The 17,117-nt window shown below is 44.5% G+C and overlaps 1 protein-coding gene across 16 annotated transcripts in view; it reads left to right on the forward strand.

Annotated features, from left to right (window-relative positions):
• Positions 1-17,117, forward strand: part of ADGRB1 (adhesion G protein-coupled receptor B1) — a 300,832-nt gene that overhangs the window by 265,072 nt on the left and 18,643 nt on the right. For 12 of the 16 annotated variants that reach the window (XM_051771936.1, XM_051771932.1, XM_051771929.1 and 9 more), the window contains 4 exons: positions 7,135-7,306; positions 8,456-8,551; positions 11,194-11,248; positions 15,141-15,820. In XM_051771936.1, coding sequence (XP_051627896.1) covers positions 7,135-7,306; positions 8,456-8,551; positions 11,194-11,248; positions 15,141-15,820 — 1,003 coding nt within the window. The remainder of the gene's footprint in view (positions 1-7,134; positions 7,307-8,455; positions 8,552-11,193; positions 11,249-15,140; positions 15,821-17,117) is intronic. The other 4 variants (XM_051771931.1, XM_051771940.1, XM_051771941.1 and 1 more) reach the window with 1 other exon arrangement.

Consider the following 17,117-nt stretch of genomic DNA (forward strand, 5'->3'; position numbering starts at 1 on the left):
TGGAATTAGCAGGTCACTGAATTTTGAATTCCTGAGACTGCAGAGGAGCTAAAACAGCAGATTTACTATTAATGAATTAGACTGTTAAATAGGAGAGGCTTTCTGTTCATAGTAAATTCATTTCAAAAGTTAAACAGTCTCAAATCCTTCTCCTGCACTGTCTGACATCAGTCTGTGATAAATCACATATTCTGATTCATCTCCAAATCAAACAAAAAAAAAAAGGGATATGAAAGCCAGATCTCCTGTTCATCCTGCTTTTCTAATTTAAGTGGATGGATAGAAATTGGAGGGCTCTTGGGAGAGGACATGTCTTTTGTTTCCCAGCAAGTAAATACCTCAGATGACAGGTTTCACCACTAGTTTTGCGGTCTGTCCTCAAGTGTCCCATGCTCTTGTCCTTGCAAAGGGACCATTGAGCAATCCATGGATTAGTTCCCTCAGCCTCATCTCCCTTTGTCATCCACTTCATTCTGCAGCTGAACTGTTGCTGTTTTTCCTCCCCCAAATCTATTGTTTGTCAAAAAGGCAAAGCCCTGATGATGCTTCGTGCTGCTGCCACCATTCTGCTGCCCTTCATCCTTCCAGACCTTGGAGAGGCTTTGTCATTCCCTTTTCGAGTCTTGTCATGTGAATCATATGCCAGGAGAATTCCTGGCTCCTCCCTGACCTGGAATGAGCCATAGTTGTTTGGTAGGGAACATATCAAGGATGTTCCTGCCTTGTTCCTGCTGGGGTTGCTCATTCCCTCTCCAGTTTACCTCCTGTAGCTTCCAGAGGCTTGTTCTGGGAGAGCATGGCATGAAAAATAGATGCTTTTGCCTGTTTTTTCTTGGCTTTTGGAAATCATAGAAGTCTTGAACAACTGTTTGTGGTAATATCTGAATCTAAGAGAGAAGGGGACAGAGAAGGGGATGTGGAACTGAGGGAAAACAAAGTAAACCACTGATGGGAGAGCAGAAGGGAAAAAAATTTGCACTGGCAACTGTGCAGTGTCTTGACTTGGGGAATGATAAAAAGGGAATGATGAAAAGGTGACAGAAGTGAAAAAATCTGCACTGGAAATTGTGTAATTTCTTGACTTGGGGAATGAAACAGGAAAGTTTTGGATGTCTCTGACTTGTTAAGGATTAGCCAGACTTGACAGGTGTAGGTTAAAAACACCTTTCCCTTTAGGTTGTGCTGAAGGAGACACTGGGCAGATTTTGCCATTGGAAGACCTCTGTTCCCACATATCCTTCTGTTCATTGTTGCCTGTAAGGTTCCCCTCAGCCTGTGAAATATTGACTTATAATTAATTTGTCTTTGCTACCTGTGAAAGATATTTTATCTGAGGTGGAAAACATATGGCAGAGTCATGGCATGTCTTGGTATTTGCTGTGAATGAGGAGATCCACTGCAGAACACAGGGACTGCTGATGGATGGGTGGGTGGATGGATGGATGGAAGTTGTTGATGTTCCATCCCTGGAAGTGTTCAAGGCTAGGTTGGGTGGGGCTCTAAGCAATCTGGGATAGTGGAAGGTGTCCCTGCTCATAGCAGGGCTTTGGAATGAGATGATCTTTAAGGTCCCTTCCAACCCAAACCGTTCCATAATTCTATGAAATGTCTGGACTCAAATTCTGACCACAGGGAAGAGACTGGCCCAAAACTGAGGCCCTGGCACAGGCAGGCATCCCACCCAGGAGTCAATGTCAGAGAGTCCTCATGACCCTTCTCATCATCATCCCTCTTAAATCATTAGAAATTCCTGTGTCAAATCTCCCATCTAAAGGACTTGCCCTTTTCCTTGGCTCAAAGTCATTTCGGGGCATCTTAGATATCAAGCTTTCCACCTGTATTCCAGCACCAGTGTGAGTCAGCATTTCCATACCTGGCTGGTTTTATGAAGGAGACTGTTCCTCAGGAGAGTGTTGTCCTCATGGTTCAAGGAGTTTGAAATCCCCCCTTACCTGGGGATGATACCCGAGTCCTGCAGGTCCTTGCTGGGACTGTCAGAGAACACCTTCCCTAATTAGGGAATAATCAAGTGAATAATCAAGCAGTTTGTCCACAGCTGCCTCATCACCTCCCTGTCTCATTTGTCACAGATTCATCATGGAATGGTTTGGGTTGGAAAGGACCTGAAGGATCATCTCATTCCAAACCCCCTGCCATGGGCAGGGACACCTTCCACTGGACCAGGTTGCTCAGGGCAGTTCAGAGACATTTAATTTCCTGTTCCCCTGGTTCTGTGATTTATAATGCAGCAACTGAGAGAAGAATCATCTTTTGGGGAAAATAGAAATCACATCAGGTGTGGAGAAATCCTGTTCTGTGTTGCCTGGGCATGAGAAGAACATGCAGAGTGCTCCCTCTTTTCTAGTTCCAGGTTTCCTGTGTTGGTTTTGAGTTTGGGCTCCTTTGGGCATTGAGTTAAAGGGACGTTCTCTGAAAGTGTCCCTAAAATTGGGACAACACTCTTACTTTTAGGAGGAATAGTGTTTATGTTCTTAAAAAGTGTTCAAGGCCAGGTTGGATGGAGCTCTGAGCAACCTGGCCCAGTGGAAGGTGTCCCTGCTCATGGCAGGGGATTGGAACGAGATGATCTTGAAGGTCCCTTCCAATCTGAACCATTCCACAGTTCTGTGATTCTGTGAATCCAAGTTAGAGGAGTGATAAAGCACGAGAAAATAAATAAAGTACATCCCTGCACTGTGATTTGCCTGCAGCAGAACTGCTGGCATGTGAAGAAACATCCATTATGTTGAGTCCACCGACTTTCTCCCTTTCCAGAGCTCCTTCTGGGAGCTGTTTCTGAATTATAAAGTGATTTTTTCCTTCTGCTGCTTCTTTAACTTACGTCACTGCTGCTCTGTCAGTGTTGAGTAATGAGAAGAATTGATCCCTTCCCTCTTTATAACAGCCCTTCACATCTCTATTGGCATGTCCTGTATTTCCCCCTGCACTTGCCTTTTCTCAGGGTGCAGCGCTCTTCATCTTTCTTCATGTAGATCTTTGTCTCCAAAACCATTTATTTGCTCTTTCCATTGCTCTCCTCTAAGTGCCATCCCTTTATTCTGCTTCCTTTGCAAAGATGACAACTCTCAAGGCTGCCAGCTTGTGCTAAAGGACAAAACCAGAGCTAGTTTTTGTCATTTTGGCCAAAGGCTTCATCTGCTTGTGGTCAGAGCTGGGTCTGCTGTGTGCTTTCATAAGGCTTAGTGGTAGAACTTGTTTCCCGTGGTAGAACATCCCATGTGCTAGAGAACAGGAGCAGCTGAGGGAGCTGAGATTGTTTAGCCTGGAGGAAAGGAGGACTGGGAGGATCTTATCTGCAACTACCTTAAAGAAGGTTGTAGCCAGGTGGGGGTCAGTCTCTTCTCCTCAGTAACAAGTGATAGAACAAGAGCAAATGGCCTCAGGTTGTGCCAGATTTAGGTTGGATATTAGGGACAATTTCTTCACCAGAAGGGTTATCAAGCATTGGAACAGGCTGCCCAAGGCTTCACCATCCCTGGAGGGGTTTTAAAGCCGTGTAGTTGTGGCACTTGGAGACATTTTTTAGTGGTGGCCTTGGCAGTGCTGGGTTAGTGGTTGGACTCGATGATCTCAGAGGTCTTTCCCAACATAAATGGTTCAGGGATAAAGCTGTGGACAATCCTAGAGTGTGGCCATGCTGTCACACGTCCTTGTAATTATATCTGGGGAGGAACAACATGACACTACAACTGCACTGCTGAGTAACACTGGCATGGCAGGGTCACCTCACCATAAACCATTGTCCCCCTTCCAGAATGAATGATCTTCCCTGTCCCCCGTCCTGAGTGCTGTCATGGATGGCACAAAGAAGAGGATGTGCCAGCTGATTCCTTTGTCTCAAGCCATACAACTCCTGGATCTGTTGATTGTAGCTAATCTGTGATGGAAAGCCATTAGGTGATCACAGTGTCATTATAGAACATCAGCATTTCATATCACATCACGTAACTTGACGTTTCTTAAGTCCTGTGAGTTATTCTGTAAGTTTTTAAGGATGCTCCTAAAACAGGGACAGGTGGAAAGGTGGCAGAAGTGTGGGCTCTGCTGTGAATTCAGCTCACAGCAAGTAGAATTAGGGGCAATCTCACAGAAAACCCACTTACCTTCCCTTGAGTTTTCTTCTGAAATTTCAGTCTTTATAGGATTGTTTTTAATGGAGGGTTTGTTTGGGGTTTTTTTTTGAGTTTAATCTTTCATAAATCTAAGCAGAGCTCTGCCAGTGAAATTAGAGTGAGTTCCATTCCTGTGACCCATTGCCACCTGCTGCCTGAGAATAAAGATTATGCATTAAGTGTCAAGCAGCATTTCCATAACATTCGTGAGGGATGAATGTTGCTGAGAAGGTGAATCACAAAGGGAGCAGAAAGGCCATACTCTTAGCTGATGTAAGTCAGCACAACTCAGGAAAATCCTGATCTACTCCAGCTGAATACGTGGTGTAATATTGTTTTCATCATCTGAGATGGAAGGGCAGATGAGTTTTCCATCATCTGGTTGGAAAAGCAGAGATTTATGTGATGATTTAAGGTTGCTCATGTTGGCAGCAGTAGTGAAGTCCATCAGGATGTCTCGACTCAGAGGGAAGTGGAATAGTTTTCCCATATGGAGGCACATGGATCAAGGGGCTGGAAGGACTCTCTGAGTGCATGTGAAGGCAGCAGGAGCTCTGAAGAGAGAGTTTTGGATCATTGCATCCATGCTCTGGATAGCAAATGGACTCAAGCAGTGCCTCCTTAAAGGAAGTTTTGAAGCCAGGGGATTCAAATCAAACCATTTGCTGAAGAGAAACCTAAATTATATATAATTTACCTCTCCAACAGCATCCCTTACAACCCCAAATCCACATCTAAATCTTGGATTCAGACCCAAATCATTGCCAGTGTGAGTTTGCAGGTCTTCCCAAGAATGGAAAACCCACTCAAGCTCAGATGATCTGCATTCCCAGGTCAGATCCATTCTCAGATGTGGTTGCCAGGTTTCTTGTTTGCACACTGGGGGTGGCAACATCCACATATGTGTGTCCTAAGAGTGTTCTGGAAGATCAGAGGATTCCAAGAAGGAGAGCTGTCTGGTACAGACCTTTCCTAGCAGCTTTTGTTGATTTTGATGGTTTCCCTTTGCTACTGGAATAGCTTCATGTCCCCAGCCATGCTCTGGGAATGTTGTGTTTGCTGATTCTTGCATGGAAGACGCATCTAGAGAGGTGCCTTATGGACCAAACTTTATCTTTCCTTTTGACTTTTCTGCACCTACTTTTCTCCACCTACTACTCAGCCAGATTAATAATGCCCCACCACAAATGATAGCAAAGGGAGATTTCAGTGTAATGAGGCAGATTCCAGAGGGCTGAGGGAGAAAGGGAATAAGAAACTTCTATTTGGGAGTTATTTGGTTAAGGGCTGTCTGACTGCTGTTTTGTTTTGTTGTTTTTTTTGTTTTTTTTTTTAAATAATGCTTTGAAGTGATAGTTCATATTGGACATTAAACAACAATGTTTTTCATTCTATATAAAATTACAAGATATCAGATTATGTCATGGTCTTTACCCTATATGGGGGCCTCATAACGCTTGTTCTAATTAAAAAAAAATAAATAATAATTCCATTTCCCTGCTCCCTTAGGTAAATTCTATTCCTTAATAATACTACTAAGGAACACATCTGAGTCTGGACAGGTTGTAGAGATATTGCATTTAGGGTATCATTCTGACTATGAAAATAAACTGTCACTTCAATATGTGGTCACTACAGCAGAACTGATGTAACAACCCTTGCAAAACACTTAATGAAACCAGGGGGTTATATCCTGATGTCCACCCTTGTATCCAAGCTCCAGCTTTGTCCAGGTAAAACTCTCACTCAGCTCTGTGAGAGCAGTACCTGCATAACCAGCAAGTAAACATTAAAAACTTGCTCAGAGATGGCAAGCATAGAATGGTAAGCAAGTCCCATGTAAGTACTGCAAAAACGTGTGTCCTGGTATCTGTCCTGTAATTTATTGTGTTGCCTGTACTTGTTTGTTAGTGTTTAGGTTGAGGTTTGCTTGAAACTCAACTTTTTATACAGCCTGTGCCCAAATCTGCTCTGATTTGTTGGGGAAAACCCCACAGAGAAATTCTCCTTGGTGCACCAGGATGACTGACAGCTTAAAATCTCCCCAGTAGGCTGCTAAAATTGCTTGGGACCCCTTTTGCTCAGGTTGCTGAATGCCCAAATAGTCCATGGGAGCAGAGCTGCTTTGCCATCTCTAGGGCCATTATTTATAGATAAAGTGGAGATTCGTGGGGCAGTACTTGCATTACAGAAAACTACTTTGTCCAGTTTAGTAACTTGTGAATTAAAATGTGGCTTGAATCTCAAGTTATTTTAACCCAGGATGTCCACCCATGAATAAACTTATTTACAGGAATTGCTGAATATAGGAAAAAATTTTTTGGGGGCAGGTCACAGCAGAAAGCAGAAATTTTTCTGTCCACAGGAAAATTGGGTCAGGACTCAGTTCTCCTGGTGTTCATGGACACAGTGTCATAGGGACCATCAGCTGTGGAGTAAAGGAGCACCAGCAAAATGTATCAGTCTCCACATCAGCTCTGAGCTTGTCTGTTCAAGTCACTCCAAACTGTGACACCTGTCCCAGTGTTGGTGTCTTCCATGTGCTGTGGAAGTCCAAGTGTGTGTGACTCAAGTACCGACAGCCATCGTGACAGACCGGTCTCTGCTGCAACTGTCCCCCTTCCCTTTGGCAACCTCCAGTGACTGTATTTTGTCTCCCTTTCCTCGGGGAACGTTGTGGATTAGTGGCAGAGTGGGAAGGGTGTGAAAGGGGGAGTGAGGTATCCTCATCCTTCCTCCCCACCTCCAGTTTTCTGCATGTTTGCACCATTGGAAAGTTGTCCCTCCCGCAGAAACGCGTCACCTGTTTTGGCAGAGTGAGTGTGCAAAGCATCCTCCTGCTTCCCTGGGAGAGGGGCTCAGAAAACATCCAACATCCAGCACAAGTAGATGTTTGCTGGAGGAATTTTCTGCAGCCCTGTGGGATCAGGGGGCTGGATTAACATCCCCCGTGGGAGCGGGTGAGGCTAAAGCTGGGTTCTCTTTTCCTCTGCTTTGACAGGGCATCCCTTTGGAGCTCCTGCGTGGTCCTGCCTCTCCTGGCCCTCACCTGGATGTCTGCAGTCCTGGCCATCACAGACAGACGCTCAGCCCTCTTCCAGATCCTCTTTGCTGTCTTTGACTCCTTGGAGGGCTTTGTCATCGTTATGGTCCATTGCATCCTGCGGCGGGAGGTGAGACAAAGGGGTCCTTCTCTTTTATATCATCAACACATTTCCCGTAAAAATCACCTGGAAAATGTCCAGCCAGCCTGGGAACTTCTCTAACCCTGCAAACTTTTGACTTTGTGTGGATGGTGACCACAAAAATGACCGTGACAGTGTCGGTCAGAGGAAAGGAGGGATGAATCGGTGGTTGTCCTGCAGAGTGGAATTTGGTGGGCAGCCTTAGGTTGGATAACATGCCAGGTTTAGATTGGATAACATGTCAAGCTCGGCTTGTTTAACACCAAAATTCACGTTTCCAGCGTGTTTCCACCCCACCTCCAAAAATGCAACATTAAAAAAGTACTTTGTGATTTCAAGAGAGCCAAGTTGCCCTGAGATTTACGGAACGAAAGGTGTGTTGGCATGAGCACCCAGATATTCCAACTGGAAAGTAAAGTCAGCAATAATCAAGCAAGGAAATTGAGGGAATTCTCTGCAGCCTCCCTGTGGAGATTTAAAATGGTTAATTTATATCAGGGAAGAAAAGGATGAATCTTTTATGTTTCTTTTATTCTTTTCGTCCTACCGAGTGCAAAGACTATTAATAACAGAGACAGGAAGGGGCTTTTTTTTTCAATATTCATTTCATCTTCTTACAGCTCCTTTAAATTAAGTAAAACAGATTAATTCCTTATGTCAGGCCAATGAAATCAATGGGATTACACCACTGGCTTGGCTGAGACTCCTTCCACTAATTGCATTATGAATATGAGCCTGCATTGAACTCCCATTGCAGTCACTGGGATTGTTTTTTCCATTGATTTCAGTGAGTTTTGGACCAGATATTTATCACAGGATCATAATCAAACTTTGTAGACTCCACTATGATGATTTATGCAATAGCATCCGTTGTAAAGATACTGCAAGCTGCATTTTTATTCTTGATTATATAAATCAAGCAAATTGAAGCAGTGACCCAGGACAGAAGGAAAACCTTGGAGTCGCTCTTTAGTAGTGAAATATGTTACATATAAACCATGTGAAATAAATACCTGGATGCTGCTTAAGTCCACGTTCTTTTATCTACCAAAGACTGGTTGTTTTTTTTTCTTCAGCAGAATTTAATATGTTTGGTCTGTCTGACTCTGCCTTTTGCCAATCCCTGTGTTCCTGCAGGTCCAGGATGCCGTGAAGTGCCGAGTCGTGGATCGTCAGGAAGAGGGAAACGGAGACTCAGGGGGGTCGTTTCAGAACGGACACGCTCAGCTCATGGTAGGGAAAAGCACCACCTGGGCTGCTCTTGAGGGACCTCTGGGCATTTTTAATTCATAACTGATGAACAGAGGGCTCTGTCCATCAGAGGGTTTTCAGTCAGTGTTCTTTTTTACCTTTAAACCTGTACTTGAGCAAACTTACCACTTAGAACAGACTCTTTCACACAAATCTGGTTGTGTTTTTTTTTTTAAATTGTGATATCAAGGGATTTAAACTCACACACCTGCATTTGCAGACATCTTGGTGAGATCTTCTCTCTCCCAGAAAATAAAAAGCCAAAATAACACCTCCCAGGTCTTCCAGACCTTCTCATCCCCACCACGCTGCCTTGGCCTAGCTGCACTAAGTTTAATACTGTTTTAATCACTGTGTGTTGGGTTATTATTATAAAGAAGCTGTCTCAGAGGGATTGGTTTCTCTCCAAAGCACACTTTGCTTCCTTGGGAATGTAATTTAAGCTCTGTAAATCCCGGTCCTGTTGTGTAAGTCCTTTACAAACAGTGTGGATAAGGCCACAGAGGAATAAGCTGTGGAGCTTCCTCTTGAGTCTGCCTCACTGTTATGAGGTAGTTGATATAAGAAACATTTATTTTCTGAAGTTAACGTAAAGACATCAGGAGAATCACAGGATTTGAACAAGTTCCAAAACCATCTCATTATTATTAGAACTCCATCACAACCCAGTGATGTTTTTTTTCCCCTCACTCCCGTGCTAAGCAAAGCAGTTTGTGCTTGGTTACAGCAAAGTCTGGTTTCAAACAGCACAATCTTGGAGTCAGGACATCAAGAGACATTCAATTCCACCACACCTCGGTGGTGTTTGTTATAAACAGCTGCCTCATTTCTCATTTCAGTGCATAATCTCCTCGTTTTCAGACAGGTTCTCGCTCTGCCTAATTGTGTGTTGTTAGAAAACCCCTTATGTGCCTGCTGCTTTGGCTTCTTCAATAATAGACACCATCATCATATCCAGTCTCAATCTTCTTTTCAATAAGTTATCACCCTGAGCTTCTTTTATTCTCCCTCTGTAAAGATGTGCCTTCAAATTATTTATAGAACCCTTTCCCACCCGCCCTTCACGTTCCCAGCACCCTTGGAAGATGTGGATGCTCTATTTCTTATTCTTTTGTCACCACCCCAAGTTTCAGATTTTTGTATCTCTGTATAAATTCCCTGTTTTCATTCATTCATTCATTGCAAAATTCTGTGTCAGCCACAAGTTTTGCAGCAATATTACATTTATTCTGCACTGGTGGTGGATGTTTTGAGGAGCTGAGAGCTCACAGTCACTTTTTCACATCCAAGCACAAAAAGCTCTGGGATCTAGAAGTGAGTGATGACTCCTCACTGATATTTTTAGAGGGGTACAATGTTATTTTACAGTGACTGAGCTGTAAAATAACCAAAGAAATCAAAAGCTTTGCAGGGTGGCAATTTTGCTGTTACCTTTTCCAGTAATCTCCAAATCTGCCCAAGTGGTGAAAAGGAGCTTAGCTGAGTAGAACTGTTTTCCACAAAATCTTGTTGACTGGAATTAAATATAAACCTATCTTTTATTTATTTATCAGCAAAACTAGTACAGGCTGTTCAGCTGCGGTTTTTTTGGGAACTCCTGTAGGAAAATGAGATTATATTTTTCTGTGTCAACATTTAAATGTTAGTTCAGTCATATTTCTCTTCTGTTCTTTTCAGATTTCTTTGCTATCTCAAATAATTTACCAAGGAATTAGCATCAAGGAGGTTGAGATATTTCCTCAAACGTTCCTGGATCTCAACCTGCAAATATTAAATTGTTTATCCCAGGGGGGTGGGGATTTTTTCCCCATAATTTTCTTAGTATTCAATTTTAATCGCATTAATACAATTATATGAAGTGTCCTTCTGAAATTATACTAGAAATAGTCAGTGAACTCTCTGCCTTTTTCTAGTCTGCAGCTCTTCTATTGCTCCATGAAAACCCATGGCCTGCTGTGACTTAGTTTATCCAGTTCTTTGAAATGTTATCTGCCAAAAGCTTTAGAAAAAGAGTTTCACTTCTACAGGGAGAAGAAAGGAGTGTGGTTGGACTGTACAGACCACTTGAAAAAGTTCCTCAGCCTTTGTGCCTGCAGGAACCTTTGGTTTTTTATGTGAAGAGTTTCAGAGGCAGAGACTTGTTTCCACTTGGTGTGACTTGGTGCCAGATCACAGGAAAGCCCAGTGGGGATGGAGCTTTCTCAGCAGCAACCCCAGATCTCTTTAATGAGTGGAGGGGAATCCACTTAAACTGTGTGTGGAGTGATGTATCCAAGACAGTTCTGGCCAGGGACCTGTTCCCTGTTTTTTTTAGAAATGTGCATGAATGTGTTCCAGGGAGATATTTTAACCTGCAACCCAGAAATCAGTGAATGGATGAGCAGATGAAGCCAGCTGAAAAAAAAATTTACAGCTTTATCAGTGCTTGAAGTTCAAAAGCCACAGGTGAATAAAAGTGGTGTGTTGGCCATGTTTCAAAGCCCAAACAAAACATTTCTCCCCCGCTGTTCTGGCAGTGGTTGTGTCCACCTCACTAATTCAGGTGGGGTTTTGCATTTTCCCAATGGATTTCCTTCCTCTCCCACCTCCTTTTGACCACGTCCTCTGTGTTCTCTGTCTTTCAGACCGATTTTGAGAAGGATGTGGACATGGCTTGTAGATCAGGTGAGCACATCACAGGTGAGAATCAGCAAGTGACCTGGTTTGGGGATTGAACTAGGCCATTTTTTTTCCCTTTCTGTTTTCTGTGTGTGTGTCTTGGTGGCTTGCATGTACTTGTCTGGGTTGTTTGCCCTCACTCTCAACCCTGACCAAGAGAAAGCAACACCCCTAATTTTCCCTTTGCTTGTCCTATTTTCCTGCAGCTCTTTTAACTCAGATTAAGCACTGCCTCCAAGGTGTTATTTTTTGACATCTAACCCAGTGGCAGAGAAGAGTATCAAGGAAGAAGAGCTGGGATCCATCTCTTCCTACTGTGATCCTTCTTTGCTCTAGCAACCCCCGCCCGAGGGGATCCCACCAACCTCAGACAGCTCTGTGCTCAGGAAGGGTGTCTTTGAGAAGGTCTGGAATCTGGAGAGCCTTCCCAACAGTCCACCTGGCTCCAAGCACTTCTAGTGCAGTTGGACACTGCCTGTGCATGTGGAAGTTGGTCAGGTCTTTCCTTCTCTGCCTGCACCTTTCTGCTGTGCGTTCATTTTGATCCTGAAGATGTGCATGAGCTGACAGCCCCTTTCCCAATAACCCTGGGAAGTGTGTGTGCTTTCTGGATTCTCCTTTGCCACCTGTTCACCTCTGCAGGTTTTGTCCTGTCCTGGTCCTGGCATGCCTGACCTCATGCCTGACCTCATGCCTGACAGAATCTTACCCTTTGTAGATAATTTAGGCTTTCATTTACCCTCCCAGACTTCCCACCTCCCAAGCAAGAGAAATTCCAGCTTGCTTGGCACTTGCATATAATTCATATCCTCCAAACCAGGATCTTCCCAAGTCAAGGACAATACACTGTGTGTGTTCAGTTACCACCATGAGAAAGCTGCTTTTTCTCAGTCTCTCTCTCTGTCTCTTTGATAATCCTTCCGTTCTTCCTCCCTCCCTCCCTCCCTTCCTCTCTTCCTTCCTCTCTTCCTTCATTCCCTCCTTCCTCTCTTCCTTCTTTCTTCCTTCATCCCTCCCTTTCTCTCTTCCTCTCTTTCTTCCTCTCTTCCCTCATTGCCTCCTTCCTCTCTTCCTTCCTCTCTTCCTTTGTTCCCTCCTTCCTCTCTTCCTTCCTTCCTCCCTCCCTCCCTCCCTTCCTCTCTTCCTTCCTCTCTTCCCTCATTGCCTCCTTCCTCTCTTCCTTCCTCTTTCTTCCTTCCTTTCTCTCTTCCTTCCTTCCTTCCTGTCTTCCTTCCTCTCTTCTTTCATTCCCTCCTCCCTCCCTTCCTTCCTCCCTCCCTCCCTTCCTCCCTTCCCTGCCTTTTCTCTCTCCTCCTCCCTCTCTCTCTAAACATCTACCTGTCCTTTTCATTTATCTTATTCTTTATCTCATCTATCATTTATTTCTCTGCTTCTAATGTATTTATCTATAATTCATCACTTTCATTCTATCTTGAAATCACTTCTCTATCTCTATCCTCAGCTGTCTGTCTTGCTGTACCTGTTATTTATATATTTCTATCTCTGTCAACATTTATCCCTGTCATGGTGTTTCTGTGTATTGTCTGTCACTGTCACTATCATTTATCTGTCTAATATCTATCTATATCTTATTTATCTTTTCCTGTCCTTCTCTCTTCCTCACTCCCACTCCCCGTGCTTATCACAGTCACAGTATATTTATCTCACTTATCCTTGTGATATCTTATTTCATGGTCTCTTTCTGTCCATTTATCTCTTTTCAGGGTCTGTCCATTTTTTTTTCTTCCTGTTTCTCTGTCTCACACTCTCTAACCTCATTTCTAGCTGTCTGCCTCTTCTCATTTGTCTTCCTCCTTCTCTTTTGACACCAAATACTGAGTTCCAAAAAAAAAAAAAATCATGTGAAAAACGTGTGTGAGACCTTGCCTGACTTGAAGGGATGCTCCAGGATGATCCAGGCTGGGTGTTGGCACACACAACCAACTGTAAACCACAGCAGTCCCTGGACTCCTGCATTAAAGGAGCCTTTATGGATCTCCTACCATGTTTTTTGCTCCCAGATCAAGCTTCCCAGGGGAAAGGAAGGAACTGATTTTTTTCACATGACTTCAGAGCAGGAGACCCTGGAACAACCCCCAAGCTTCCCTTCCTTTGCCAGCACAGAACTTTACAATTTGAGGGTTGATGTCTGCCTGGAGAGATTTTCCTCCTCTCATAAAGTGCTGTTAGTTAATAATAATAATAATCCCCACTTCAGAGACCCTTCTATATGGTGCCTTGAATAACAAAAAATGGCAATCTGTCCATTGGTTTCTGGCCACCCTTTCTCCTGGAGGCACCATCTCTCATGTTATGATGGGTTGGGGATGTGGCTGATCCCTCTCATAACCCCCTCACGTAGATCCACCGGTAGGGTTTGGTCCATGGCTCAGTGTCCAAAGCTCACCCCACTCCATGCTTGGAGATTGCCAAGTGGAAACCTCTCCAAATGTGCTTTGTGCAGCTCATGGGAGCATGGAGGGGAGCCTGGATCAATAAACCTTGGTGACACTCCCAAGGGAAGGGTTTGCCTTGCTCTGATTTATCCTCTGGCGATGTCAAGGTGGTTGTGGCTGCCCTGGTTTGTTTGGCTTTAAAAGCTCTTGGAAAGTTCTTTTTATTCTCCTTGGTACCTTTGCCATCCTGCTTTGCCTCTCTTGGAGGCGAGCTTTGATCTCCCAGCACCCCTCACTCCCACTAGGAGCTGGTAGGAAAAATCAGTGTGTCCTCAGTCCCATGGGATACCTGAGTCATGTCCCGCCTCTGTCCCAGCTGGAGCAGCTCAGTAGTGTCAGGTTCCCACAAAGATCCTTCTCCCTGTCCCAAAAAAGATCTTTTTACCTATTTTTTATTTCCTACTCAGCCAGGGGAATGGGGAACATGCATTTATTCCTCCTTTCCTGTGCTGAAATCCCAGGTAAGTAGCCTTCAGTCCCACACCACTTTGTCCCTGCCCCACGGACTGATTTCCATGATTTTCCTGCCTTTCCATCCATGGAGACATCCAGGTTGACATCATTATCTTTCCAAGGTCTTTGTTGCAGCCTGAAGTCAGCTGAGTGATGGATTCTTACACCCAGGAAAGGAGCAGATGTTTTGTTGTGTGAGAATGAGTGTCTGTGTGTCCATGGCATGTTCACTTCCTCCTCAGTTTAAAGTTTTCCTCCCTTTTTAAGGAATATTCATGTCACTGCATCCCTTCCTGAAGGGAAGTTTAAAAGGTCTCACAAAGCCTTGCCATGTTTACTAAAATGTAAGGTTTTTAGAGAGCAGTTTGGAATTTATAACGAATTTTGCTGTATTTCAAAATACCAATTTACTAACACTGAAGCTGTTCAAGGGAAAAGAACAACCTGAAGTATTTCAGTGAGTTACAAAAAATAAATTATATTTGAAGGGGGTTGGAACTGGATGACCTTTTAAGGTCCCTTCCAGCCCATTCTATGATTCTATGAAATCAGAGATAATGCTGCATTTTTGATTTTCTGAATCAAAGTAATTTTATTTACATAAAAGCAACCTTTATTTTAAAGAATTCAACTCCATAAGCTAGTAATATATATAGTTCATATATATATATATGCATATACTACGTGTACTAAATATATAAAAATGTATTTGTTATTCAATGTATTGTTATCAACATGACAGTATTTGTAGCCTAGATGGGAGTTTTGGCAATGATTGTGTAGGAAAATTCCCTTTTTTCTTCCCTATCTTTAGCTTTACCTTCAGTATCCTGGACTTAAAATATAAAATATTTTAAAATATGAATATATAAATAATATTAAACCATGAGCTCTTCCTGAGAGGTGCAAGGGAACGTGCTGGCGTGGTGTGACTGTGGTGGGTTGTGTTGATGTGTTCACCAAAACCCGGGCGAGGTGCTGAGGGCACTTCTCTGTCTCCCCAGTGCTGAATAAAGACATCACCACCTGCAGAACCTCAACCATCACGGGAACCCTGAAGCGCCCATCGCTGCCGGATGAGGAGAAACTGAAACTCAACCACCAGAAAGTGTCATCGAACTTCAACAGTCTTCCAGCCAACGTCTCCAAGATGCACCTCCAGGGCTCACCACACTACCTGGGGGCCATCAACCTGAACGAGTTCAGCAACCACTCCCTCACCCTGAAGAAGGACAAGAACCAGCCACCCAAATCCATCTACATCTGCGACGGGGACATCTTCAAGAAGTTGGACTCGGAGCTCTCGCGGGCGCAGGAGCAAACCCTGGACACCAGCTACGTCATCCTGCCCACCAACACGTCCACCCTGAGGGCCAAACCGCCCAAGGACGAGAGCAAATACAGCATCAACATCGACCAGATGCCTCAGACGCGGCTCATCCACCTCAGCATGGCCACCGACCCGGGCTTTGTGGTCAAGAGCCCTCCCCGGGAGCCCGTGGCCATGGCGTGCAGCGAGGTCCAGGGTTCCTCCATGATCCAGCAGCAGCAGCAGCTGGCTCCACAGAATATCTCCAACGAGTCACAGATTCCCAACAGCCTGTGTGACACGGGTGACTCAGGGAACTCGGGTGTGGTGTCCAAGAGCGAGACCGTGTCCACCCTCTCCATGAGCTCCTTGGAGGTGAGTGTGGGATTTGCTGGGTTGTTCTCAGCCCGGGATGGTGCCCTGCCCTCAAAGGCAGGTGTTCCAAGAGAAGCACCTTAGAGCAGGTGCAGCCCACCATGCAATGCCAGTATTATATTCCCAGGAGGGATCACTGGCACGGGATACTATTTTGGAATGTAATGTTTGAAATCTCTCACAACTTCCAAAGACAGATTCCATTTATGGATCAACTGCCTTTGGCCCTACAGATACTGCAGGGTCAAAGAAAAATGGTAGTTTGTCAAAGACTTCTCATTTTAATGCAAGACACATGTCTTGCCTTAACTTTTCTCCTTCCATCCTCTGCCTCTGTTTCCCTTTTTGATGACTTCAGTCATGACACAGATGGGAAACTCCTGGTGATCCAGGGGTAAAGTGTCCCTAAGGCATATCCCACAATGCTCTTGGCATCAGGGGGATGTCAGAGGTTTTGCACAAGTGCATCCCTCTCCTTCTGAGCTTTGATAACTCATTTCTGTTTCAAGGCCAGGTTGGATGGGGCTTGGAGCAACCTGGTGTAGTGGAAGGTGTCTCTGCCTCTAGCAGGGGGTTCTAGATGATCTTTAAGGTCCCTTCCAACCCAAACTATTTGATGATTCTGTGATTCATGCTAGGGCTGATATTAGCAGTTGTCCTCAGACTTTAGGTCTTACACTGAGGTCTGTCCTGGGGCATCTGGCCCTGTTCCTGCCTGTTGCCAGAGAGCAGGTCTCAACCACTGCTGTCCAAACTTCAGTCTCAGCTGGCTGGTGCTCGGAAGCTCCAGTAAATCCGTTGGCTGATCTGTTCCCTCTCTGCTTCCCATTCTGTGAACAACCTGAAAACTCACAGCCAGAACAGAGCTTGAATTGGTCAAAATCCCATGCCCTCCTCAAGGTACACTGGTTTTGGTAGAGATCCCTCAGAGTGACCTAATTGTGGCCTTCCAGTACCTGAAGGAAGCCTTGCAAGAAAGATGGACAGGCACTTTTTGCAAGAGCATGTGGTGACAGGACAAAAGGGAGTGGCTTTAGACTAAAGAGAGTAGATTTAGATTAGATATTAGGAAGAAATTCTTCCCTCTGAGAGTGGTGAGGCTCTGGAGAAGGTTGTCCAGAGAAGTTGTGGATGTCCCATTCCTGGAATTGTTTAAGGACAGATTGGATGAAGCTCTGAGCAACCTGGTCTGGTGGAAGGTGTCCCTGCCCATGCTGGGGGCTGGAACCAGATGATCTTTGAGGTTCCCTCTAGCCAAAACCTTTCTATGATTCTAAATGCTTGGCACTTTACATCA

Source organism: Manacus candei, unplaced genomic scaffold, assembly GCF_025592945.1.
Source record: "Manacus candei isolate 608988 ecotype Guabito, Panama unplaced genomic scaffold, ASM2559294v1 h1tg000148l, whole genome shotgun sequence".
In the NCBI taxonomy this organism is placed as follows: Eukaryota; Metazoa; Chordata; class Aves; order Passeriformes; family Pipridae; genus Manacus; species Manacus candei.